Here is a 25510-nt window from a genome sequence, read left to right as displayed (position 1 = left end):
CTTTCAAGCACAGCGGGTCTTCCAAGCACAGCGGGTCTTCAAAGCACAGCAAGTCTTCCAAGCACGGCGGCGAATCAGAGAGACACAAGAACAGGAATAGACTAATAGAATCAGGACAACCTTAGACTGCAATCAAGCAAAGGATCTACACCGGCCATCCCAAGCGCGGCGGCTCCCCCGGCCATCGCAAGAATCTCAAGCGCCCCCCAAGCAGTACAAGTCATGGCAATGGTGCCAGTCGCAATATTCGTGGCACCGCATCATTTACCGGGCATTCTAAACACCCGGGCATCTCAAGCACATTTCCAGGCGCAGCCGCTACACCGGCCATCCCAAGCGCGGCGGCTCCTCCGGCCATCGCAAGAATCTCAAGCGCAGCAGCCATCCCAAAGACATCGGGTGTTCCAAGAACAGAGGGTCTTCCAAGCACGGCGGCGAATCAGACAGACACAAGAACAGGAATAGACTAATAGAATCAGGACAACCTTAGACTGCAATCAAGCAAAGGATCAAGCAGGGTTTCGGAAATGGTACTCTACTATCGATCATATACATACCATGAATCAGGTGATAGAGAAATGCTCGGAATATAACGAGCCCTTATACATAGCATTCATTGATTACGAAAAAGCATTTGACTCAGTTGAAACCTCGGCGGTGATGCAGGCATTGCGATATAAGGGGGTAGACGAGCTGTGCGTGAAAGTGTTGGAAGATATATATAGTGGCTGCACAGCAACCATAGTTCTCTGCATAAAGAAAGTAACCAAATTCCCATTAAAGAAAGGTGTTAGGCAAGAAGACACAATCTCCCCAGTACTATTCACAGCTTGTTTAGAGGACATTGCCTTGCTAAGCAACTCGGGAGATGAACTGCAAATAATGATTGATGACCTAGACAGAAAAAGTAGAAAGGTAGGCTTGAAAATCAATATGCAGAAGACTAAGGTAATGTTCAACAGCCTCGGGAAGGAACAGCAGTTTACATTAGGTAGCGCAATAATGGAATTAGTAGGCGAATATGTCTACTTAGGACAGGTAGTAACCGCTGATCCGGACCATGAAAAAGAAATAACAAGAATAAGATTGGGATGGAGCGCATTTGGCAAGCACTCGCAGGTTATGACTAGCAGCTTACCGGTATGGCTCAAGAGGAATGTATACAACAGTTGCATCTTGCCTGTACTCACCTATGGGGCTGAAACGTGGAGGCTAACCAAGAGAGTTCTACTTAAGTTGAGGACAACCCAGAGAGCTACGGAACAAAAAATGGTAGGGGTAACATTAAGAGACAGTGTACATAGTAAAGTATAAGTTATGTTTGAAACAATGTGTCTTCCATTTTGTTTGCTCGCTTCCCTACAGCTGCTCCCGCAGAGTTGGGTACCGACCAGCGGCAAGCGGCGAGCGAGTGGCCCTCTTTTTATTGGGTACCGACCAGCGGCAAGCGGCGAGCGAGTGGCCCTCTTTTTATTGGGTACCGACCAGCGGCAAGCGGCGAGCGAGTGGCCCTCTTTTTATTGGGTACCGACCAGCGGCAAGCGGCGAGCGAGTGGCCCTCTTTCTAGGGAACATCCCCGCCAGAAAATCCAATTGCGCACTCTCGGTCGAAGGGGAGGAGGGTGTAGTTGTGTTAGCCAGTCGCAGCGGCTGCTCGGAGAGGGGGAAGATTGTGAGAGCGAGGAGAGCGGTGGCGCACGGCGGCTGCAACAATTCTCCGGTGCGTAGTAGTCGGCTGCTCGACGCAGCTTGGATGGGTGTTTGTGTGTGCGCGTGTGTGGCTGCCTGAACGACGCCATGGAAAGGATGGAAATTGAGCGACTAGTGGGTGAGCAACTGTTGGCTATAAGCACGCAAAAACAACAGCACGCGAAAAGTGTCCGTGACAGTAAAAACGGGGGTGATGCTCCCGGAAGAAATGGCGTTGTCGGTAACAGCGCCGACCCTGGCTGTAGCAATTTTGCTGGCGCCGCTGCCGCCGCCACTGCCGCCACGAGTACTCGTGACGGGGCCGAGCAACGGCAGCAGCAGCGCGAGCAGAAACGAAAAAACGAGAAAGGGCGTGCTAGCGGCGCTGTGACGGCGGCGGATGGCATGCTTCTAACCTCGCTAGGACTGCGCGCCACCGCCACTGAAGAAATACTCTTCGACGAGGACATTGTATCGTTAGGCGAAGAAACTACGAGTGCCGCTACTGCCATTGCCATGACGCCAGACGAGGACCCGTGTGACAGTATTACTGAACGCGCCGCAGTATCCGAAGGCAAACAGCTCGTCGTGCGAATTAACGACATTGGACAGACGCCCCCCAAGCAGTCGTGTCGCGTATCTAGCCTTAAGCGCACATCCATGAGCATGAACAGAGTACCGCTGGTGACGCCGCCACGACAAGGAAACGCGGACCTACGCGGAGTATTAGTAACTACTTCTCCTGAAAAGAGAAGGGCTCGCCTAATGAGCACGATAGACGCGGTAGCGCGAGGCAAGATCGGCGCCCAACAACACAAAGGCGACGCAACGGCGAGCGCCATAATCGATCCGGTTGTTCTGCCTTTCAAGAAACAGCGCATTGCACGCTTGTCACTTTCGAAGCAGCTGCCGCAGCAACGCTTCCAAGTGCACAAGATATTGACTATGTCGACAGCTCGGCGGCTGCCTTCGCCGTCCCCGCCGTCAGAGGAGTTGGTCGAGAAAGCATCCGCACTGGAAGAGCAACCCCAAGAACAGCAAGCCGAGCAGCAACAGCAACAACCTCGGCAGCAGCAGCAGCAGCCGCAACAATCTCAGCGACAGCAGCAGCAGCAGCAGTCACAACAGCAACAACCTCGTCAGCAGCAGCAGTCACAACAATCTCAGCCACAGCCTCAGCCCCGACAGCCCGAGCCCGCACAATTCACCCAAGATGACATTTGTTGCGGTCAAGTCATACCGCCTACACCACCCATCAATAATACAAGCGACGAGCTGCCCGCGGCACCCGAGCCGTCGTCGCCCCCAAAAGCACGGCGGCCCGAACGCCCGGCGCGTAAACGACGGTTGCTCGGGGTGGGAACGCCGGAGGCTATAGATGAATATTTTCGCACTGATGAATTGGAATCCATGTCGTCACAAGACGACGAGGAGGACTACGAAGCGGTCACTACTACAACCACGAGCGACGAAGGCAGTGCAGCTAGCGACGGTTCCGGGATCGGCGCGGGGAAACGGAGACGCAGAGCTAGAATGCTTTCCCAGAGACGACGAAAGAAGCTCGAGCAACAGAGGCAACGGGTCCGGTTCGCCGATGCTTCCACATCCCACGCCGACAAAGCCATGACGCAAGCTCTGCGCTCAATGATGAGTCACAGCTGGCGCGACGCGTACACGGGCGAGCTGCGCGACATGTTGCCGCAACCCAAAGTGTGCGCCCTAGGCGAATATGTGAATCCTGACACACAGCGCAGCGTGCCCGTGCCGCCTCACGACACCATGCTGGCGCTTCTCGTGTTTGCCACCAGCATGCTTTCCTGTGCCAACGTCAACATCGAGGGATCCGGCCCCGAATTGTACGAACACATATTTGCCTACGCCGTGGTAAGTTTGGTGTTTGCGCTTTCAACCAACGATCATTGTTATATATATGTGTGTTTGTCTTTCCAGAGCCGGGGAATCAGGAACAGACGAGCCGCCATGGATGCACTGCGTAACTGGTTCGACGGAGCTTTTGCACATGGCGAACCGGGATACACGTTTCTCGACCCACACAACGCTCACCCTATTGTGCAGGCCAACCATCGTACTCCCACTTTGCTCGTGGCAAACCAGTTTCCTGGCGAGCACTGGAGATACGTGTATGCTTTGCGCGTGCGGCAGGACATGGGCTTTGCCTTGGCCCGTGTCTTACTGCTCCCCTTTCTGACGGGAGACGCGTGCGTGGCGTCTCTCGTCGGGGACATGGATGCCAAGTGGATGCCCGGCGTCTCGAGGGCTTTGCACTATGGGCTGCGCATGTGGCTTGCCTGTAAGAAGGGAGCCGAGTGCATGTACTATTTGATGCGCACCTGTATCGAGCAGCGCGCCTACCACGCAGTGGAACCGGCGTCGGTGGTGCTCGATGACGGCACGGGGCTGAGGCCTACCCAGGCAGAGGAGCCCCAGCAGCAGATCGGTCGGGACGGACCTTTGCCCACGTTTGCAGAGGCACCCTATTACGACTTGCACCCGAGCGATTGCGTTGCCTGGCACGAGCTCTTCAATACCAACGACTTTGCTGCTGCCAACGAACGTTGCAACACTCGCTTCATGAACCCCGCACTATTTCTACCTGCGTGCAGCACTGGCGTGGGGACCAGCAGCCTGCCGGGACTGCAGCGGATCCTGGTTTCGGTCTTCTACAGCGCCATCGAATACTTTGCCACGGCGGCGTCGGTGGGAGACATTCGCTGCTGCTTCGTATTCTGGGGCGCGCGACACCAAGTACGAGCGCTGCACGATTCGTGCCGGATCTTGCTGCGCTACCACACCTTGGCAGAATCGAGCACGGGAGCTACCCCTGCCACGGCACATCATCAACCAAAGCGGTAAGTAGGGGAGCGTGTGCGGTATTGATAACTGTAGTGATACCTCTCTCTCTTTCTGTCCCGCACAGTTTCAAGATCACCATGATCGACACCGCAACATCACCCGGCAGTGCACCGTCGTCCCCAGCTCAACAATCCCAGCAGCAGCCGCAGCAACAGCAGCAGCAGCACCTCAATCACCGACAGTCACAGCAATTTCAGCAGCAGACACACGACGCCGAGTCCGTGCTATTGTCAAGTGGCGGACATCACCAGCGTGGCAAAATGCACATTGTGTTCTGCGTAGCGCCCGTGGTCGAGGTGACAAGTGACACGCAAATCCAAGTAGAACCAAAGCTCCCGAAAAGAGTAGAGCCCATGTTTGTCTTTCGCATATTGGATGGGAATCCAGATGCACACACGGACGTCGTAACCAACAGTATATGTCCCCGTTCACTGTCTAATGCCATAATTTCATGTGAGGCAACACATTTCAAGCGCGGCCTCAACGCGGGCCTTCGCTGTCTCAGTACCCTCTTCCGTCCCGCCACAACTGTCGAAGGCAGTAGCGGGAGTGGCAGTGGAAACGGTCAGGAAGCTGTCTGGGCTGTTGAATGGCTCGAGTCTGTCTGTTCGCAACGAACTGAGGATCCAACATCCTATCGTCGTAAATCCTCACCTAAACCCTCACATAAAAAGTCACGAAAGCCACTTTCGTGAAGTAGCAGCATCGGGAACCACAGCCAGGCCAGTGTACAAATGTTTTCGTCCATAATTTATCACCAGTATAATGTCCTGCATCCTCGCGACTGCCAATATGACCAATAAAGATTGTATGTGTCCCCTACATTGCCGTTGTTTGCCACGCTGCGCGGTAGCGAAACTTGCATGTACACATAACACGTATATAGAGTAATGTAACGTCTTTATTCAATAACATCATATATTTACACATTCAATAAGATCACAGAAAGCTTGTATAAGGCGCCTAAAAGGATCTTAAACAATGAAGCTTGTATAAGGAGCTCCTTGTGAACGTAGGCCGCTGTATAAACACCTTAAACAATGCCAAACCGAAGCTTGTATAGGAGCTCCCTGTCGACGTAATGAAAGAAACAGCTTGTATAAGAATGACATTCCCTTCGTACAAGCTGTCCCGAGACACATTGGTGGCATACATACTTTGAGACACTTGGAATACAGCACGTACTTCCAAACTATACTTTGAGACACTTGGACAACAGCACGTACTTCCAAACTATACTATGAGACACTGGAGTACAGCACATAATTCCAAACTATACTTTGAGACACTGGAATACAGCACATAATTCCAAACTATACTTTGAGACACTGCAATACATCACATAATTGCAAACTATACTTTGAGACACATGGAATACAGCACCTATGTCCAACTATTGAGCCCAAGTGGTTCTACTGATTTTCTTTTAACGTAAACATAATACTGAAATCGGCATTTTCATCGTCGACTAGTGGGCTAAACGCTTCGTCTTGGTTTACAATATCATACCGAATAGTTTCAAAGTTTCAAAGGTCCACATCCTAATTTTCTTTCATAATATCCATAATAAAGGATTCTCTTATATCTTTCATTACAAACTCTGCGACTTCAGGGGTTTCAAATACTGGTTCCAAATTGTCAGATTCTGCCAATTTAGATAATGGGTTGCCGCTGCTGCCAAGGCACCAGAACGTAAATGCAGATTGCATATTCGGCAAGGCAACTTCAGTGCAGCCGCGCTCTGGCTTGAACACAAAGGAACGCTCTTTGAAGTATACAAGCGTCCACTGAGCGCCAACCAGATCACGTTCAGCATCTGTAATTGCCAGATTGTCGAATACGTCCCAGCACACAGAGCAGACGCCAGCGTCGAACACAGCCGGCGACGCAAAGCAGGCAGCGAGCACATCCTGGACATCGTCGTCGTTGCAGCACGACGGGTTGCCCACTATTCGCTCCAGCGTCGCTTGAGGACTCCCAGCACGTCATCCAAGGTGGTTTAACATTACGGGCCCATACCGTAGACACAGGGTAGGCGATAACCACTCCTGAAGTCGCAGCGTTCCAAATGGGGTCTTCCGCTGTGACAAGGCGTCCCGCAAAAGCTTGTGTGCGCGGGCGGTAGCCACCACAGCTCCCGTAAAAGAATTGCACGTGTCTCGAAGCAATGGCACGAGATACGGTAGGCTGCGGCTCCAGGAAGCCCGTAACAGTTTCAGGGAGTCTTCACCGACGATGCCGGCAAAGTCCATTTTGTGTTGTCGCGTTCCAAGGTTCTCGAGTAGGTCCGTGAGACCCCCGGCGGCCAGACACCCGGCGAGTTCAAAGACGCGAAGGTTAGGCTGGGCATCGAGCACGTCGCAAAGGCGAGATACGTGATTTGCCATCAGCCGCATGTCGCCGAGCCTAACCTCGCTGATGTTTCTCGAGCCGGAGGCTGTCTGGATGGCTTCTACACTCTAAAAAAAAAGAGTGTAAAAGGAGGGTAACTTCGGGATTTATGCTATCTGAAACCGCATGGCTTAAATATACCCTGCGCAATCACCCGCACGGAAGACGTTAGTCTCTCTCGCATGACTTTACACCATTTCGTCCCTGCAGCTCAAGCAAAAAAAGTTTGCCGCTTGTTTCTTTTTTTTTTTTTATGATGGTAACCGGTTTCAAGCTGGGTGCGGCTGTGTTCCTACTTCCCGTCCGATCTCCTTTCAAGAGCTACCACAAAAGGACCCCTCGTTTTTCCCCGGAGGAGGTGGGGAATCGTCGAAAGTTGGGAGCATCTTATCTTCTTACAAAAAGTGGTGCCTCCCCCCTTCACCCCCCCCCCCCCCCCCCGACACCCGTCCCGTCTTTTGACTCCTACGCGAGCTTGACCGTGGAGAGAGCAAGGCCGAACTCAGAACAAGGGCGGACAGACAAGTGTGTACGCTGCAAAACAGGGAGAAAGGGGAGGTGAGGGGGGAGTGGTGGTGAGACGAGAAGCGAAGCAGTTGCTTTTTAGTTTTGTTGCTTTTATTCTCAACGCAGCGTCACGTGTTCGTAGTTGCTTGAGCCTGCCTGCGTTCCCTGCGGCTCTGCTAGTCCGAGAAGACGACCACGGCGATTGCCGCACGAGTCAGCGTTCGTGCTCTTTGTCGTTGGTACTCATCTGTGTTTTTAGAAAAGTTCGGTTGCTCTCAGCGATTATTTCATCGAGTGCGCTCATCGATGCCTCACTATGAAACGACTTCGTGAAAGTGTGAACTTCGGAATGAAACGGCGGATGGCTGGTCGTCGCGGTGGTGGCGTTCCAACGGATCCTTGGCGCCAAATTTCAGCCGCGCATGTAAGTGACGTTTTACATTTCGTTTTACGTGTTTTTCTCTGCTATTTAACTTGGCCTGAACATGTTTTGTTATTGCTTACGTCCGCGACGCTGCTTGTTTGTCTGTGAAACGGCCTCTGAGCACGACGTCCTGGATCCCAACCTGAGCATACCACTCCCTCAGTTCAGACTGGAGGAGCGGCGCATCCCAAAATTTTTAGATGGTCACGACCTTTTTGCGGGATGTTAATGGTGCATTTTTAGTCGTCTACGACGCTCACAAGCATATCCCGCGGTCGAAAGTATGCGTCGACGAGCGCTAATGCAGTCCCGGTGATACGCATTGACGTGTTTGCATGCCGCATTATTTTTGCTCGCTGCCTACAATCGATTTTGATCGTCTGTTGTTGCTGCTTTACGGGAACGTTGCCATAAATGCGTGAGAGCATGCAGGGTGATGGGTTAAGTTTACGGTTCTTTTGCCAGCAACTTGTACGTTCGAAGGCAGCGCGCTTGATATCCTAAAGTCACGCTTTCAGAACGCCGATTTAACCCCGCAGTTTTGAGCTGATGGCGTCGAGACCAGAGGTGGGACCGAGCCGATTCGTGTACATGTATACTGTCGCAGTGACGCAATGTGCAGGAAAGACATTTCTCACGCTTTTTTTTTTTTTTTCGCTGCAGGCTCAAGTCCTTCGTCTCGTCTGCGCAAGAACGTAGACTGTCGTTTCTTCAAAGAATTTGAAACTGGTCTCTGCTATCCGTGCTGGTAAGTCCAAAGCATTGTTTCCGTCCAGAAAGGGGCGTTTAAATTGACACGCGCACTTTTGTGGCACATATTGCTGATCACTGACATCTGCCTCAATGTATACTGCTTGGGATTCTCGTCGGAGAATATTTATGTCGCGTGCCATGTGTGTGTCTCCTTGCGTGTTGCCATTTTCGCTCATGCCGTGCAATATGGTGCACGCCCAGACAGTGACTTATCAATTGAGTTTCATTGTGTTTGAGGGCGTGTGCGAGTAAATGGTGTTATTTAACTTGCTGATCACTTATGTTAAAAACTGATAATAAATATTGGACTCGATCAAATCACTTAACAAGTGAAAAATCTGGGTTAGCTGGTGATCAGATGTCTTCAGCATTGAAGCAAACCATGTGTCACCCCTTCTCTGCTTTAAGACTGACTTTCTTTTTGTAATCGGTACATAAAAAGACCAGCGCAAAAAAAAAATAATAATTACGGGGACACAGGAACAAAAAATGACAGGACGGGCACTGAAATACGTTTTGTGTTCCTTTGTACCTGTTTTCTTTTTTTTCGCTGGTCTTTTAGGGTGTAAGTATGAACCAACTGGCCCAAACAGCTATTTTGATTAAATGTGCTAATTTTCGTTAGCGAGCTAAGGAAAATTTTTATATCACTAATATTTTTCATTTGGGGATTTGCTATAGTTTCTACTCAGCTATTTCCATTCTGAACTTTTCAGCCTCCTGACCCATAGAAAGGAGGCTATGCCTGACCAACAACAACACATTCTTTTCCTTCTGTAGTTTCTGTTGTCAGACATTGTGTTATACTCATTACTACAATTCACTGGTACTGAGACATTCCCTCATTGAAGTTAATGTGTATTGTCATTGTGCTAGCAGTTTGTCATAAATCTGCTATTCTAGTTTATTTAAGCAGTTATTTCGACTGTAAAGAGGTGGCAGATATTGTTACAGATATATCTAGGAACAGGAGTTGTAGCTTTTAAGCTCATTGTCAAAATATTTGAGTCATTGTTGTGGCATGTGTGGTGCCATTATTTTTTGTACTATAGTTATGTATGTACTAGTTACAAGTATCATGCTAATGTTATGAATGATACCTTTGCTGCAGCGTACCTGCCAGTAGGAGGAATACGGTGTAGAAGTGCTGTTACTCCTGCTTCTAAAGATCAACCTGCTTTCTTCAGCGCTGGACGACTACTTACGGCAAGATTTGTGTGGTATGTATTTTTCGACATAGCTGTGGCATTGTGGTCTGTTCATTGTTGCTTTATGTCTATCAAAGAGCATATTTTTCGATGCTGAGGAGCAATAGCCCTGGCATTACATTGATTTTGGAACCATTCAGTGCTATTGAGCAAGTTAGCAAGGGAGGAATTTTTTCAGTATGTAATCGATCTGAACATGTTGACTTCTTTTTATTGAGTGAGCTGTTAATGTATGCCTCTTTTCTTTTTTTCTTCAAAACCTAATATTTAAATTGTTTACACTTGGTTCTCAGCAGTAAGGTTATGTTCTCTGATGGGTGTAATTTTCAACAACTCACATGCTCTTATGTTGCTAGGTGTGTCCACAATAGAATGAAACTAAAAATGAAGTACTGCAGGTGATATGTAATGGACGGTATTTTAGCACTTTCAGCTTTATTGTTTCTTTTGTGTTCTTTATATTGTTTTGTGCCATTTGTACTCAGCGTATTTTCCTTGTGTTCCACCACTACCATTTAACAAATATATATATATATATATGCCCCCACCCCTTATGTCATGTCTATGGGCCTATAAAGGGAGAATGAATGAAATGAAATTTGCAGTACAATTAGAACTGGATTGTGCAGCACAGTGGACATGTCTGTGGTAGAGGATAATGGTTGAATGGCTAATCAACCAAAATTGACTTAACTTTTGCATTTTAATTTTAGGGGACAGTATTATATACCAGAAATGAGGGTCCCCAATATTATAGGTGAGCCCAGTTCTTAAATTTTCTGAAAGAGCAATGTAGTTCAAAATACTGAACAAGGAAAGGCGTATTTGAAAACTATTGTCTTGCTTTCCCACATTGCATGTAAAAAATGTTGCTGCACTTGGTATTGTTGCCAGAATCATGTTAGCTTCTTCTGCATCATCAAAAACACAAAATATGTCTATATTATCTGAATAAGAAATGTCAGCAACACCCTTTTTTAGTTATGTAATGTGGAAAAACCAACTTACAAAGCTTTTAAAGGAATATTTTTGATGCTCATTATGTTAGACCACATAGATGATTAGGAGGGTTTTAGGCCTAGGCTCACTCATTAATAGCCTTCAATTTTGCAGTTTTCATATTGCCTCTTATAAACAAAAAGAATAGATAATTAAGTCTAATCCTGAAGCTGTACCAGGTACCCAAAGTCCACATTGCTGCACAACCCACCGGCAGAGACTGCACGGGTGTCTCTTCATAGTTTATGATTTGCAATCTGTAAAGGTAAAGAACATAATCTTCGAGAAATTTGTTGTAAACACTTTTTAATAATCATTCTTGTATAATATTGGTCAGCATTTACAATTTCATTAGTTAGGCATCTAAAGAGATAAGCAGTTGACAGTTCTGGCAAATTTTGCAGTTTATGAGAAGTTTTATTCCTGCTGCATGTGCTGCGAGCATTACATGAAACAGCAATACATAGAATCTCAAGCTTTGTGGTTTGTTCAAGGAATTATAGGGGTATTGAAGTGTATTGTTTTTTGCCTCCTGAGCAAGATAATGTAGTTTTGAAGTGAAACGGCAGTCTCGAGAAGTTTTTGGCATCGGCATAAGCTGATGTGTGGTGTGAAACTAGCAATGAACTTATGTAAAAGTTGCATTTTATTGTCATGCTTTACATAATTCTGCATCTGTGACATCACTGCAGTAATGCACATGTGCAGAAGGTGCTTTGGATGTGCCTTGCTATCATTGCTCTTTTAGCATGAAATGTTCCATCTTTCAGAAGTGGTATCCCGCATTTTATAAGGCATAGCCTCTGTGGTATATTCATGCCTTTTTCCAGGAATGTAAACTGCACTAAAGGCAGAAACAATAGAATGGCCTTAGACATACCCCTGCAGGAGCAAGCTCTGCAGGAACAAGCTTCATTCGTTATATTCATGAGAAATGACAACGAATGCAAGAACAAAAGAACCTCCCCCCATCCCTCCCCCCCCCCCCCCCCCCCCCCAAAAAAAAAAGAAGAAGAAGAGATTTGCAGTTGGCACTTGTGATGGATGATCAGATGACTAAAGACAGTGTAGTCTCAGGAAAACATTAACACTATAGGCAACATAAGATAATGTCATGAAGGACCAGAGACAGTGTTTTCTAGGAGGGTGAGACCATAGTGACTAGAAACAAGACCACTGGTATGGTCAGGTGTGAAAGCAAACTATAATGTTTGGGTGTTGGAGTGGAAACCAGCAAACAACAAAGGTGAAAGTGAAGGTGATAAAACAAAGTTTAACATAAAAAGCTAATGATAAAAAAAAGGAGAATTGCACATATGAACGAGTAGAGGGAGGGGTTTTTTAAATCACATCTTTTGCCTTTATTAGGCTAGCTTCTATTTTATCAATATGTTTTCATTCATATGTCTTTAAATAACCCTCTGGGTAGTCCAACATCAGTGATGCCTATGGCTTGACCCTGCTCCTAACAAGAATATGTCTCATTGTATATTGTGTCTTATTGAGCATATTGTCAATTTTTTCTGAGATTGCAATGTGCTAGTTGTCTATGTGTATGTTAGTGGCACAGGTAAAGCTCAGATTTGGAGAATTTTCATTGATCTATATATTGTGTGATTTCACAATTCTCATTATATAAACACTTGGAAGCCTGTACTGGTGCACTATTTCCATCTGTCTTCCTTTTTACTTGCCCTTTGTGCAGTGTTATTTTTATATGTGAATTAATTACTCCATAAGCATGTTTTGTGAGACTTTCTTCGTGAGTAACTGATTACAAGTTCTCTTTTCTATGCAGGTCAAATACGTGGTACATCCCTGCCCTGACTGTGCGGAGAAGATTATCCAGTCCCTTGCTGCAACTTCGGTGTATAATGAGGTAAAATAAACACCATGGTATGTTATCTTAACCGATTGTTCTGTAAATTCTTTTTGTTCACTCTGCAACATAACTTACGGCTTGAATACAACATGACACAGCCTACCTCACCTGAAACATTGCTCACTGTCACACTCCAGACGACACAACGATATTGCAATGTTTCAACATAATCTTTCCTTCCAGAAAATCTTGAAATGTATTGGTTAGCTTTATTCCTGCTTCCAGTGACCAAGTTTACGATGCAGATTGGTAATAGTACTCTTGTGTGGATAGCATATATATACCACAAGATGATGCTTAGATACCCTATGTAATATGGCATTACTTTAAACTGCTTGGAGGGCAACGTTATCCTTCTCCTGGTGGTAAGCTTGCACCATAAAGGTGCAAAACTTTGCGCTCTTTGTCGTAATATAAATTTATACTCTAAAATGGTAACTTTGCACCTGTACATACAGGATAAGCTTACGTTGTCAAGGTGCAAACTTGCACCTTTGATGCAAGGGTATGCTTATGCCATCGACAGACTAAAACATAGGCCTTTATGAAAGGTGCAACGTTATGCCTAGGTAGAATACAGTTACACTGCTTGTGAAGGTGCAAGTTTATGCTACCAGAAGCGTAATGTTACACTACATGCAATGGTATAAATACTTAGTCTTCCAAGACACAGCGTAACCTTACCCCAAAAAGGTGTTAGCTCAGCGACAAGCAGTTTACCCCCCAAAAAGACTAAGATCACACCTTTTTTTTTTAGAGTGTAGGCTGCAGATGGTGTTGCAGCCGTCGGGAATCTCACTTTCCATGGCCACGGAGATGGAAATGGCGTAAGACACATGGGCGCGGCAACGAAGTTCACAGTCGACTGCGTCTCTTGAGATTGAAATGCCCGTGAGAGATCCGACGCAGTGCACGGTTTTCCATTCGCCAGAGTGTTTGCAGCTAGGACGGATGATATAGCTATCTTCCTCCTTGCCGTCCGGCCAGATACCGATGTTCTTGGGCGACTGCTCGAAGGTGTATATGGTAGATGATAAGGCCCTGTATACATCCCACGAGAAGCGGAGAGGCGTTCGGTGGGCAACCTCCAACGAGACGAGCGGTGGCGCGATGGAAATAACGCCTCGCTCTTCGAAGTTGTTGCGATGCGCCTCGTTGAAGTTGGCCAAGCTTTCGCATAAGGCCTCGATCTGGCCAGACGGCTTGGTGTTGATGACAGTAATGCGCAAACACTCGATGCGAGACGAATAGGCTGTCAAAAGACGCGCCCAGTGATCTGGCTTGAACCGTGCACTGTCGATGGAGAAGTGTCGCAAGGCTGGCAGGTCCTCTCCGCGGGCAATCCTCTCCACAAGAGCTGGATCTAGCGCGGGTTTTATTTGCAGTTCCAAACTCTCCAACGACAGCAGTCGCGGCAGTGTGTGTTTCCCCGGAGAGAATTTCACGCCTTTCAGCCGCAGGGTCTTAATGCAGCCGCTGGAAAGATGGGCTACCGGTGTCTCTTCTAGGTCGGGGACACCGGCCAACTCAAGGCACTGGAGAGAGCCGATAACCCGGAGGTCTTGGGCAATTATGTGATCCAGTGCTCTCGCCAGTGCCTCACTCCCCGCCAGATCCGCGCAGAACCTGTGCAGTCTTCTTTGTCGGCACGCGAATAGATAGCGCCACATTGATGTCAGGCGATCTTCGGTTGTAGGGAAACCTTTACTGGTGGTGCAGTCTTTGAAGACCTGGAGAACGCGGCTCCATGGAGCTTGATTATCACCCAGTTCGAAGGTGTCACAGCAGGGGTGATATCCCACGATGCTTTGCAGCAAGTCTGTGGGCACTTCCAGCTGGTCACCTTCGTTCTCCCACACCATCTTCGACGACGAGCCGCAGATGTAGGTGTCGAAGTATTTGGAAGTGGCATACAGTCCAACGGTGCCACGTTCCGGGTGACAGCGTACTTCCAGGCCTCCAACGTACAGCAAGTGGTCCACAATTGTTCTGTTCCAGTCCGACGTTACTAACCAGCACCTGTACGGTCCGCCGCACATCACAAAATCGGTAGATTTGACGAATGCAGTTAATCGCTCAAAGAGCAACTTGTCTGCGTTTTGCCCAACCATTGCTGTGGGTGGCACTAGTACGACGACAGAAGCAGAATTGTACCGTTGTCAGATTAGCCTTCATTATATGTGCTAGTCCTTCCGCTAACGCATCCGACTAATGCAACGCCTCCCGTGACGCCTCCCCGGGAAACTGAATCCTGTGTTGATAGCGAAGGCTCCATAGACGCCCATTGGTCCAAAAAAAGGCGGCTAATTGGCACCGCCATATTGGGGAGCAACTACGTATGGGTGACGTTAAATGACGTCACGCTACGTATGTTTTTAGCGCGAATTTTAAAGTGGTCTTTTTGTAGAACCCGCATTTTCAAGCCGGTATCTCGTGAAGGTTGCCTTTCAGTGCGCACCAACCTTTGCCAGTCAAATGTGCTCGAGGTCCTGCTAGTTATGACCTTGCTAATGTGCAATTCGGAACCCAATGAAAGTGACTCGCAAAGAAGGCAGCATAGAAAGGCAGCAACACTTTCAGACGCTGGCTTACCTTGGCTGGCTAAGAATGCAATCATGCATCATTCGTAGTGGAAACCTTGGTGTACGGCAAGTATGGTTTTCATATTCATGGTTTATTACAGCAACCGAACAAATACAGTGATAAAGCACACCAACAAGAAATACGCGTCACAGGCAGCTCAAGCAGTAGTTTCTTTAAGCTGACTATTCATCTGAATGGTCACAGTGCGGATAGAAAAAAGCCCTGCAGTTCCACGAACGTTGCCAGGAACGAAATTGAAAAGCATAGAAGACAGTGCTAGGACAGCTTCAATTGAGGCAAACATAACATGACATAAGTAGGCGCATCAACATGGGTCGCAGTCTTTTTGACGACAGATACGCAGACGGTTCGAAGGGCTTGGAACAAACCCGCAAGTCTCGCAGCTGCCATGGTGTCTTCTTCTCCAGGCTCATCTTGAAATAAAGCGCTAAGCACTTCAAAAGAACAGCGCGAAGCGTGCAAAGACGGAAAAAGACTTCGCACTGGCCGCACGTCGTAGGAAACGACAAAACCGAGAGAACTGCCGCAGCGGTGCCGCGGGGTGCAAATTTTACAAAACGGTGACAGAGAAGCGACGCGCAAGGGCGACGAAAACTTCGCAATACGGGCATTTCGAGACTGGCGATAAGAAACCTCTTCGTGAGCTCCCGCGGCCACTGTGGCCGGGTGCCGAAACAAGCCCTGCAAAGTCAAGCTGCAAAAATGCACCGCACACTCATCAACAGGGGGCGTAACAAGAACGTTGAAAAAAATTAAAAATGCGGCGTAATGTTTTGCTGAAATAGTTTAGTTCAGTCGTTCAGTCGTGTCCGACTCTTCGTGACCCTGTTTTATAAAACGTGGCATTAAATATTTATTTCTTTACGTTGTTTTATAGCGTTTTTATTTATGTTCTTGAATTTCATCATCTAAGTGCTTCGCCCCCCCCCCCCCTAAAGTGGCTGTGCTGCTGTCGCGCTAGACCGTTTTTGGGCCAAGCCTTCGCCACCATCCGCCTTGTGCTCAGCGACGCAGCACGACGAACGCGCTCGGCCTTCTAGTCTTCCGCTAACACAATCTTACAAGGCCTCCCCGGAAACTTAATCCTGTTCTCAAGGCGCGCGCTCGGCCCGATAAGTCCACACACGTAGTCGGGGGGGGGGGGGCAATATTCGCGTGATCCATAACGATCTGTAAAAGAAACATTGTAACAAGCGTCAGGCGGCACATGTGCGCACACACACACTAATCGCTTCCGCAACGATTTGTCGAAATCTGAGCCGTGCATCTAGGCACGACGAGCGCGCTCGGCCTTCTAGTCTTCCGCTAACGCAATCTGACTAATGCAAGGCCTCCCCGGAAACTTAATCCTGTTCTCAAGGCGCCCTCTCGGCCCGATAAGTCCAAACACGTAGTCGGGGGGCAATATTCGCGTGCTCCATAACGATCTGTAAAAGAAACATTGTAAGAAGCGTCAGGCGGCACACGTGCGCACACACACACTAATCGCTTCCGCAACGATTTGTCGAAATCTGAGCCGTGCATCTACGCACGACGAGCGCGCTCGGCCTTCTAGTCTTCCGCTAACCCATCTGACTAATGGAACGCCTCCCCGAAAACTGATTCCTGTTCTCAAGGCACGCGCTCGGCCCGCATCCTCTCCGGGAGCCTCCGGCCGGAGGGGGATATGCCTTAACCCAGGGGGCATGCGTTATCGCTCTTTAGAAGAGGTCTCCACACTTCCTTATAGCCGGGCCAGGCATCGTGGCTCGGCGACGCCCCTTGTTGATACGGCATCGACGAGTGGGATTTTCCGAAAGCTGATTGCGTTGGTAAACGCCGTCTTCCGAAGCAAATAGGTTCTGTTTTGAAGAGTCGCTACTACCATATGCCACCATAGTTAGTGGCCGAGTGATGGGACAGGTGCTCCTTAGCTGCATACCTCCAATGTCATTCACTGCTCTATTCAGTCACCACAGCGTGCAAAATTTGGGACGGCTAGGTCCATGCTACTTTACCTTGCATACTTGACTATTCAGGTGCACATACTTGACCGTCGCTAACATTGAGCTCAGGTGCACAAAAGTCTCAGAGTCAGGTGCACAGAATTCTATGCTTGACGTCGCTAGAACAATTACTTGAGCTCAGGTGCACATACTTGACGTCGCTAAACATTGAGCTCAGGTGCACAAAATTCTGACCTCGCTAGTCAGGTGCACAGAATCCCATACTTGAGTTCCACGCGCGGGAAAATCGCCCGCGCGTACACCCCGCATTTTTGGCTCACGCCGCGGCCCCGCATTTTTGGCCCACGGTGCGCTTTGTTAGTAAATGACAGGTATTCCTTCAACAACACTTGTTATTGTAAACGCAGTTTGAAACGTACACACCGTCAATCATGTCTGTCACTCTTTATTGTCGGCATTACGCCCCCGGTAACGACTCAAGGTGCCCTTAGTTGTCCTCCAAAGTACGCCACTGCTGCTATGAGAACAGCCAGAGTCAAAAATGCCGCTGTCCGTAGCGTCGGCGGTGTCTTATGTTCCATTTCCATTTCTTCCACGCCGCAATGTTTCAGAGCGAGGTGATCGAATGCGTGCTGCGTGCCTAGACCCAACCACAGCAGAAATTCTTGACACCCTAGCCAGCAGTATACTGGAGCCACAAATTGAGAACGGCGTTCTCCGAGAAGTCCAAACACGTAGTCGGGGGGCAATATTCGCGTGCCCATAACGATCTGCAATCAGCGGGGCGATCGTCTCGCGGTCGATTGAGTTGACAACAATGGGCGAGCAATATGCAGCAGCCATCTTCCATTCTCTCTGGTGGCGTTAACTGCAGCTGCGTCATGGTAGCGAAGGCTCGGCCGAAAAACGGTCTAGCGCGACAGCAGCACAGCCAATTTTCGGGGGCGGGGGCGAAACACTTAGATAATGAAATTCAAAAGCACAAATAAAAACGCTGTGAAACAACGTAAAAAAATAAATATTTTAATGCCACGTTTTATAAAATAGATAAACTATTTCAGCAAAACATTACGCCGCATTTTTAATTTTTTGCAACGTTCTTGTTACGCCCCCTGTTGATGAGTGTGCGGTGCATTTGCAGCTTGACTTTGCAGGCCTTGTTTCGGCACCCGGCTGCAGTGCGCGCGGGAGCTTACGAAGCGGTTTTTTATCGGCAGCTGTCTGCAATAGCGCGCCTGGTAAAGCTTATAAATTTAGCTCGCCGGTCTCGAAATGGCCCTTTTGAGAAGTGTTCGTCGTCCTTGCTACCTTGGTACTTGCGCGTGGCTTCTCTTTAACCGTTTTGTAAAATTTGCACCCCGCCGCACCGCTGCGGCAGTTCTCTCGGTTTTGTCGTTTCCTTCGACGTGCGGCCAGTGCGAAGTCTTTTTCCGTGCTTGCACGCTTTGCGCTGTTCTTTTGAAGCGCTTAGCGCTTTATTTCAAGATGAGCTTGCGGCATGTGAAGAAACGATGCGCCGTGGCACATTGCGACAGCACGGACAGTACCGTCGGTGTCAAGCTGCACCGCTTCCCGCTGGACTTTCACAGGTGAGCTCTTGTCAGTGTCGTCTGCTACAAGGCGTCTGCTCTAGGTATACCTCCGAATGCTTTCGTTGGCCTGTTCGCTGCTGTTTCTGTAACCAGTTTGTGCGCACGTGGCTTCATTTGTTCGGGTATATTTATGTACTACACTACTGGGCACACACTTTAAATGCTGAGCTGTGCCAAAGAGGCCCACCATTTGTCTGATTTATGGTGAGTTTCATGCAGCCGCCTATCACCAGCAATAACTTGATACCGGGCTCTCAGGAGCAACCACGCGCATGCTACTGACCAGAAGGCCAATTTAAAACCAATTGTGCTCCCTGACAAGTCTGAGCACAACACTGTTTAGTTTTCCCACACCGCGAAGCCAATTTGACCCTCGCAACTGGTAGTATTAAAATTCAGCCACGTGTATATGCGCGGCCTTGAGGGTGCTGTAACTGAATTCACTCGGCAGGAGTTACTGCCTGTCTTGTTATTGCTATTCTGCATATGCATGACCGTTAGGGTAACTTTAAACGCGCTTTATTCTCGTCAATCTTAACCATAGAAAAGTATAGCTACCCGCATGGCATGAGGACGAGCGTACGTAACCGCACTCTTCGGCGCTGAGAGCTTGGGCCGAGCATTTGGGGCGAGCAGGCTTAAGGATATCGTTTGATATCATCTGTTTAACCGAAACATGGTATCGTCATGACACCGATGTTCTGCGAATACCGGGCTATAAATCTTTTTATATTAACCATGCTACAAAACGTGGGGGAGGCGTTGCGCTGCTAGTGAAAAACACGTACGCCTGTGAACTGTTATCTGATCACTCCTTCTGTAATGGTGATATCGAAATGCTCACTGTGAAGTCCGCTCGTCAAACGTTTTCTGTTCTTTACCGCCCCCCCCCCCCCCCCAAGGAAACTTAGCCACGTGTTTTCACCGCTTTGAGAGCGAACTATTCTTTTTTAACACAGAAACCTTTATTTCCTGTATAGCGGGAGACTTCAACGTAGATATTAACAGAGTAAGTCCTGCACAGCAAAAGCTTTCTGCGCTTCTAGGGGGCGACTGGATTCCACAACGCAATCAGTAGTCCCACATGCATCACTGCTACCTGTTCTTCGGCGCTACACCTTATAGTAAGAAACAGTCCCAGTACACTCTTTTCGGGCCGGATCGCAATAGATATCAGTGATCATTTACCTGTTTTCTTGCGCCTAGACAATTAAATCAGTACGAAGGCAAACGCACAGGCTCGACGGCAACTTATTTCCCAAGAAAGGCTTGAGCAATTTAGGAGACGCGTTGCTTTAGTGAACTGGATCTCGTATACCGAGAAAATACAGCTGAGGGCGCTTACCGCAAATTTCTGCACTTTTTTCTCTTATTGTACAATGACTGCTTCACTGTGGTTGACATAACGCCATGCAAAAATGCTCGTAAGCCGTGGATGAACAGTCGCCTCACGCGACTCGTGAAAAAGAAACACAAGATGTTTGCACAGTTCATTAAAACGAGAGATGCGGACGCACTATTCCGACGCTCGCAGCAGCATCTGACGCACGTGCGTCGCTTCGATGTCTGGGAATAGCAGTAAAAATTTGTGGCACCACGATTTGTGGGGCTTGCTGTACAGTTGCATGGGTTGGTCGACGCGTAGTCGCTGGCGGCGGCAAAACAGTTCGTAGTTGGCGTACACGTCTCGGAGAGCAATAGCTACTTCGCACAGAAAGGTGCTGTCCGCACTGTCAGAAAAGAGCGAACTCAAAGACGTCACGGGTCCCGCAGCCAATTTGACGGACACGCGCACGCCGCCCACGATTACGGCTCTGACTCGGATGTAACCGCATCGCTCTGGGTACCACAACAACAGGGACCACTGCCACGCGTGCCGGAGCACCACTTCCACCTTGAAAGAATGCAATCCGCGCTGCCGAGCCTCGGGCAGAAACAGCCGCTGTGCGTCCACTATTCGCTGCCGCTGGTGGTCGCTGAAGTAGAGCCGCCGAATTTGCATGTACACTTGACATCGTTCTCGCTGCTGCGCGTCGCCGCGCCCTAGCCCCGGCGACGACCACGAGAAAGACGACGAGGAAGACGACGAAGAGAACGAAGAAGGGGTCTGCCAGCCGTCTACGGCGGGCCTGCGTTTGTAAATGCGCTCCTCTGCTCGCACAGTGATAGGGTGTACGGGCCTGAACGCGCTGTGCTGTTGTTGCTGCTGAGAAACAAATGCTGCCATCGCATGCTGCTGTTCTTGCTGCGTTTGCGACGCCGATTCTTGTACTACCGCTTCCACCAACGAACCACCGACGTCTTGCGCGGCCGGGTTGTAAGGACGTCCATGTTCTCCGTCGCTCGACGTGGATGTTCCACGGCGCGCCTCGAGGAGAAGTGCACGTTGCGGCGGCCAGGCGGCGACTAGGTTACGCGACCGACTGCTCGGCTGGAGAGAAACAATTGACAGATCACTCTTTGGTGCCGTGTGGGCGGACAAAACGCTGCCTCTGTTTTCCTGCTTTACTTTGGCCGCGCGAGAATCGATGTGGAGCGCTATATTCCGAAAGTCATGTGTGGAAAGGCGTTGGAAGACGGCCGGTGGCGGTACACGGGTCCGCGAACGTTGCGCGGTGGAATCATCTTGTCCGCTCGGTCTTTGTAGAACGAGCGCGGGTGTACGCACGTCATGGGCTGATTTACGGCTTTCGTCGTCAGGTACACTTGCAGAACGTCGAGGCAGTGTTTGTCGCTTAGCTCCGAGCAGTGAATTGCGTACTGCGCGGGCAATCCGTTCGACTTGGAAACGTACCTGCTCAGTTCCAATGTCCTACCATGCGACGACTCTTCCAAAGTCTCCACCACGGCCGCGAGAGCCTGCCTGCAGTTTCCCGTGGCGGATTGCATACGCCAGTGAAGTATTGCCGGGTGGATGCGAGGCCACCAGTTTGCAAACGCCACCCCGCAATGCACACACAACACGCTGTCTCGCCAGTAATCCACCGGGATGTCTCGCAGATGGCCTCTCGCGCCCCTGTTGCGTTGGTCGCTCAGTACGCAGCAATTGTCACATATTTCGTTCGCGTGATTCTCCACGGAGCACATGTACGTCTCCGGGTAGAAGCTCTTGACGGCCGTCTCAAAGCTACCGCCGATCCACGCGAATCCCAGATTCGACAAGCTAGGCATCCCTCGCGTAACCACGGTGCTCCAGTAGTACCACCACTTTGGGTACTGCGACGAAAAGGTTACCTCAAACTGTTCGAACGACCATTGCCAGCGCTCTTCGCCCATGCGGTCGATGCGGTCCATCAGCCATCCGGGGGCAATCACGTCTAGGGGGTAGTGGGTGAGTCGACACTTGAACAGCTCGAGCGAGGGATTCTCGTCGGCCAGCGAACCTCCCCGCTCGCTAAATCTACTCCTGCGATGAAGCTCACCGCCTAGCTCGCGAGCTATCAAGTGCGAGGGCACGGAGCGGGGGTTCACGTTGTGGGCTATCTGTCTCTCCAGGCCCGGGCGCAACCTCTTGGTTCGGGGCTGTAGTCCCAGTGCCGACAACACGGCACTTTGTTCTTGCGGGCGTACCGTAGTCGCCGTGTTCTTAAGTCCGCTGGCCGAGTCGTAGGGGAAAAAGCAATGGCTTAACACGCCGTTGAAGGGCATGTCCGTGAAAATCATTCCGTCTCCCCGAAACGAAGGCACCGGCGCGTTGGGCTCGAACGGTTCCCCGCTGAGGTAGCTCAGCGGATAGCGGTTACGCTGCTTGGCATGCTGGATCAAGGGCGCGATGCAGGACGCCTTCAAGGGCGGTTCGGGACAAGGCGCTCGGTGCGTAACGTTTACCGCTCGAAACACGGCGGCCGGGTCTGCTTTCGTCTGGCCGATCACCTCCAACTGCTCGGTCAGCGACAAGCTAAAGCCCGCAAACAAGTTGTGCGCCAGCGTCATGAGCACGCTGTCGTTGTGGGTTTGGGGACAGGAGCTTGCCTGCAACAGGTCTGGCACAGTCAATTGCGATCGTGAGTTGCTAGTCAGCGGATGCTCGTGCGTAATCTGAATGCGTTGTCGCATATACATATTACGGCAGATCTCTACATGTGCGGGGATGCCAATTTCATACATGATCCAATCGCTGCTAGTGATGTTTCTCACATTGTCATCATACTCGCCAAATTCCTCGTCGGAGATGCTGCTCTCGTCAGACGAAGAAGACTGGTCGCTGGCAGTCAATATCTCATCGTCGCTATCGTCGGACAACACGAGGTGATCGTTGTCGGACATGATGGCTTCTCAGTCGGTGCTGCCGCGAGCTGTCTGCTATATTACGGAGGTAGGCGTGCCCCGAAAACCTCGCGCGCGCACTCTTGACTCTCTACGAGGGAGTCGACATGACCGCTTACTCGGACGAGAAAGGGGACTGCCCCACGTGCGTTGACGTCGAGCAACTCACGGATAATTTCCGCGAATGCTCACAGAGCACGGCGCACACCGTGGAGCAGTTGCGCAACATGTTGCTCACCGAAGGCAACGATCAGCATCCTCTGCGCGCATACATGAAAACTCTGTTCAACGTGTTTGAGATCGTTCGCCACTTGGCCGAGGCTCCCAAAGTAGCCCTGTGGGCAGAGGTGCTCGATTTCAATCGCGACCACGCCCGGCACACCCGAGCGATGCGCCGCTTCAAGCTTCTCAGCAGCGTAGTCGGTTTCACAGCGTGCAGCAACGAGCAGTCGCAAGAGTCGTGCTTGTCTCCCCTGCTCTCCGCTCTGCGCGCCAAGAACGTTAACGTGGAAGACCTGCAAGCACTGAGCAAGATGATCGAGCTAGCTCGTCTCTACAACTTACTCATCGGCTACTACGTAGTCAACGAGCGCAGAGAGTCCGATGATTTCGAAGACGACGTCGGGCCCCCGGCCAAGAGGCGATCCCTCGTCATCGACATTCCTCCGATTAAGAGACGCGACACGTTAAGTTTAGAATAAAGTGCTTCCTTTATTGAAAATGTCTTTTCTTTCTTTCTTCATTCGATCCAGCGACGGCTGCTGGATTTGCTGTGTGCGCTGCGAACCGAGCGCGGTGGGTCGATCGCGGCAGCTAAAGCTTCTTCAGCGGCGGCGCCGTCGCTGCTACGCTTGGCGACGAGAACGTGCCGCGGCTCGTAGGGCGACATCGGCAATCCGTGTAAAGCGTACAACACGGCACGGGTTCGGGCACCAATGCATTGCCGCCCGTATCGCTTTACCGTGTCCAGCGCCGCGCAGCAACCTCCGTCGGGCGCGCAGTCAAAGCCGGGGAGGCTTTCCTCCTCCGAGCATTCCAGATCGCCGTACTTTACGCGCACTCGCTCGAGGAGGCCGCGCAGTCTCTGTAGCGTGCGCGTCTCCTCGGGCGTGTTGCCGGGGTACCTGGCTAGTCTATCCACGCTGTCGCAACACTGATCGGCGATGCAGCTCGTCACGCGACGCAGAAACCGCGTCTTGCCGCGCTCGCACTGGAACACTGCAAATTGCGAATCGAAAAGCGAAAGGAACACGTCGATGTCGTCCTGCGTGAGATACGCCTCGGTGCTAGTTTCGACGCCACGGTCGCCGATTACGGTGGGAGGCTGCTGCGCCTTTGCAGAAACGCTGGCCACGAGCAAAGTCTTGGTCAGCGAACGCGACGCTACCGCGCTGGCCTCGGCTCGCGCGAGCAGGCAATTGACGATCTCGCCGATTCCGGGCGGTGGCGCGTCGCCGGAGGATCGCAACAGTTTACACAGCGTGCGCACGGCTCCTAGAATGGCAGCCATGCTTCGAAATGTTCCTTCGACCCTAAGGGTTACGGGTTAAAGCACAACACACAAAGCCGCAGAAGAATGTCGCCATGTTTGTCGACTCCACGGTGACGGCACTGGCCGCTCGCGCCTACATCCCGCTTCATCACTGGCGCGCCGCGCTGCTCTTGAAACTCCACGAATCGTTTCCCCCGGGAATCCTGTTTGGCACATCCCTGGCGGCGGCCATCGCGTGCAACGGTTTCGGCAACGTGGCCTTCAGGGGCTCGCTGCTCGCCTCCGCGGTGTACGCCGCTAACTTGCACAGCAATTGCCTTCAGCAGCAGGCTGCGGCGTGCACCGAGAGTCAGCGCGGGGTCGAGCTGTTGCCGTTCCTGACGCTGACGCCATACGCACCGGACGTGCACATGCTCCCCCCCCCCACTGGTCGCATTTTTCAAGCAGGCGCCCAAAGAGCCAAGCCTCGTTCCCTCGTACGCCACTGATGCGCTTTGCAACGAGGACATCACCGACGGCGAAACCGAGGTGGCCGCGCTACAGTGGATGGTGCGCTACGCATCTTACATGCTGCGAACTCTGAGTCGCGATCAGAGCACCGGCACCGGGCCCTACGACTCGAGCGAGGACAGCTACTCGGACGGAACGTACGTGCGCGACGACGCGGCGTGGCGATTCGGCCGTGCCATGACGCACAGGTTGCACGGACGGCTGTTGAAGAACGCCGCCATCATCGACGACGCTCCGCCACACCACGCGCGGCTCGCGTACCAAGCCGCGCCCTACTCGCTGGCCGACATGCTGGCCTCGCTGCGCGCCAACGCGGGAAAGCCCGTCGGCAGCGATCAGCGCCGGCCTCGCGTGATCCGCCCCGCGTCGGGCA

At 50.6% G+C, this 25510-nt stretch overlaps 1 protein-coding gene and 1 long non-coding RNA gene across 2 annotated transcripts; both read left to right on the top strand.

The window, feature by feature from the left end:
• Window positions 1-1636: 1636 nt before the first annotated feature.
• Window positions 1637-5411, top strand: LOC146186929 (uncharacterized). The gene is made up of 3 exons (XM_084607499.1): window positions 1637-3573; window positions 3640-4559; window positions 4628-5411. The coding sequence occupies exons 1-3, from the start codon at window positions 1798-1800 to the stop codon at window positions 5256-5258; spliced, it is 3327 nt and encodes a 1108-aa protein (XP_084463625.1). The 5' UTR covers window positions 1637-1797; the 3' UTR covers window positions 5259-5411.
• Window positions 5412-7397: 1986 nt separating this feature from the next.
• LOC146186928 (uncharacterized) lies at window positions 7398-12863 on the top strand. The gene is made up of 4 exons (XR_014708181.1): window positions 7398-7885; window positions 8549-8633; window positions 9750-9858; window positions 12644-12863. It is a non-coding gene; the product is annotated as an uncharacterized LOC146186928 (long non-coding RNA).
• Window positions 12864-25510: the final 12647 nt, after the last annotated feature.

This window comes from Amblyomma maculatum, chromosome 6 (assembly GCF_055883805.1).
Source record: "Amblyomma maculatum isolate TAMU_Amacu chromosome 6, ASM5588380v1, whole genome shotgun sequence".
NCBI classification, from domain to species: domain Eukaryota; kingdom Metazoa; phylum Arthropoda; class Arachnida; order Ixodida; family Ixodidae; genus Amblyomma; species Amblyomma maculatum.
This window is presented reverse-complemented; position numbering and strand designations above follow the sequence as displayed.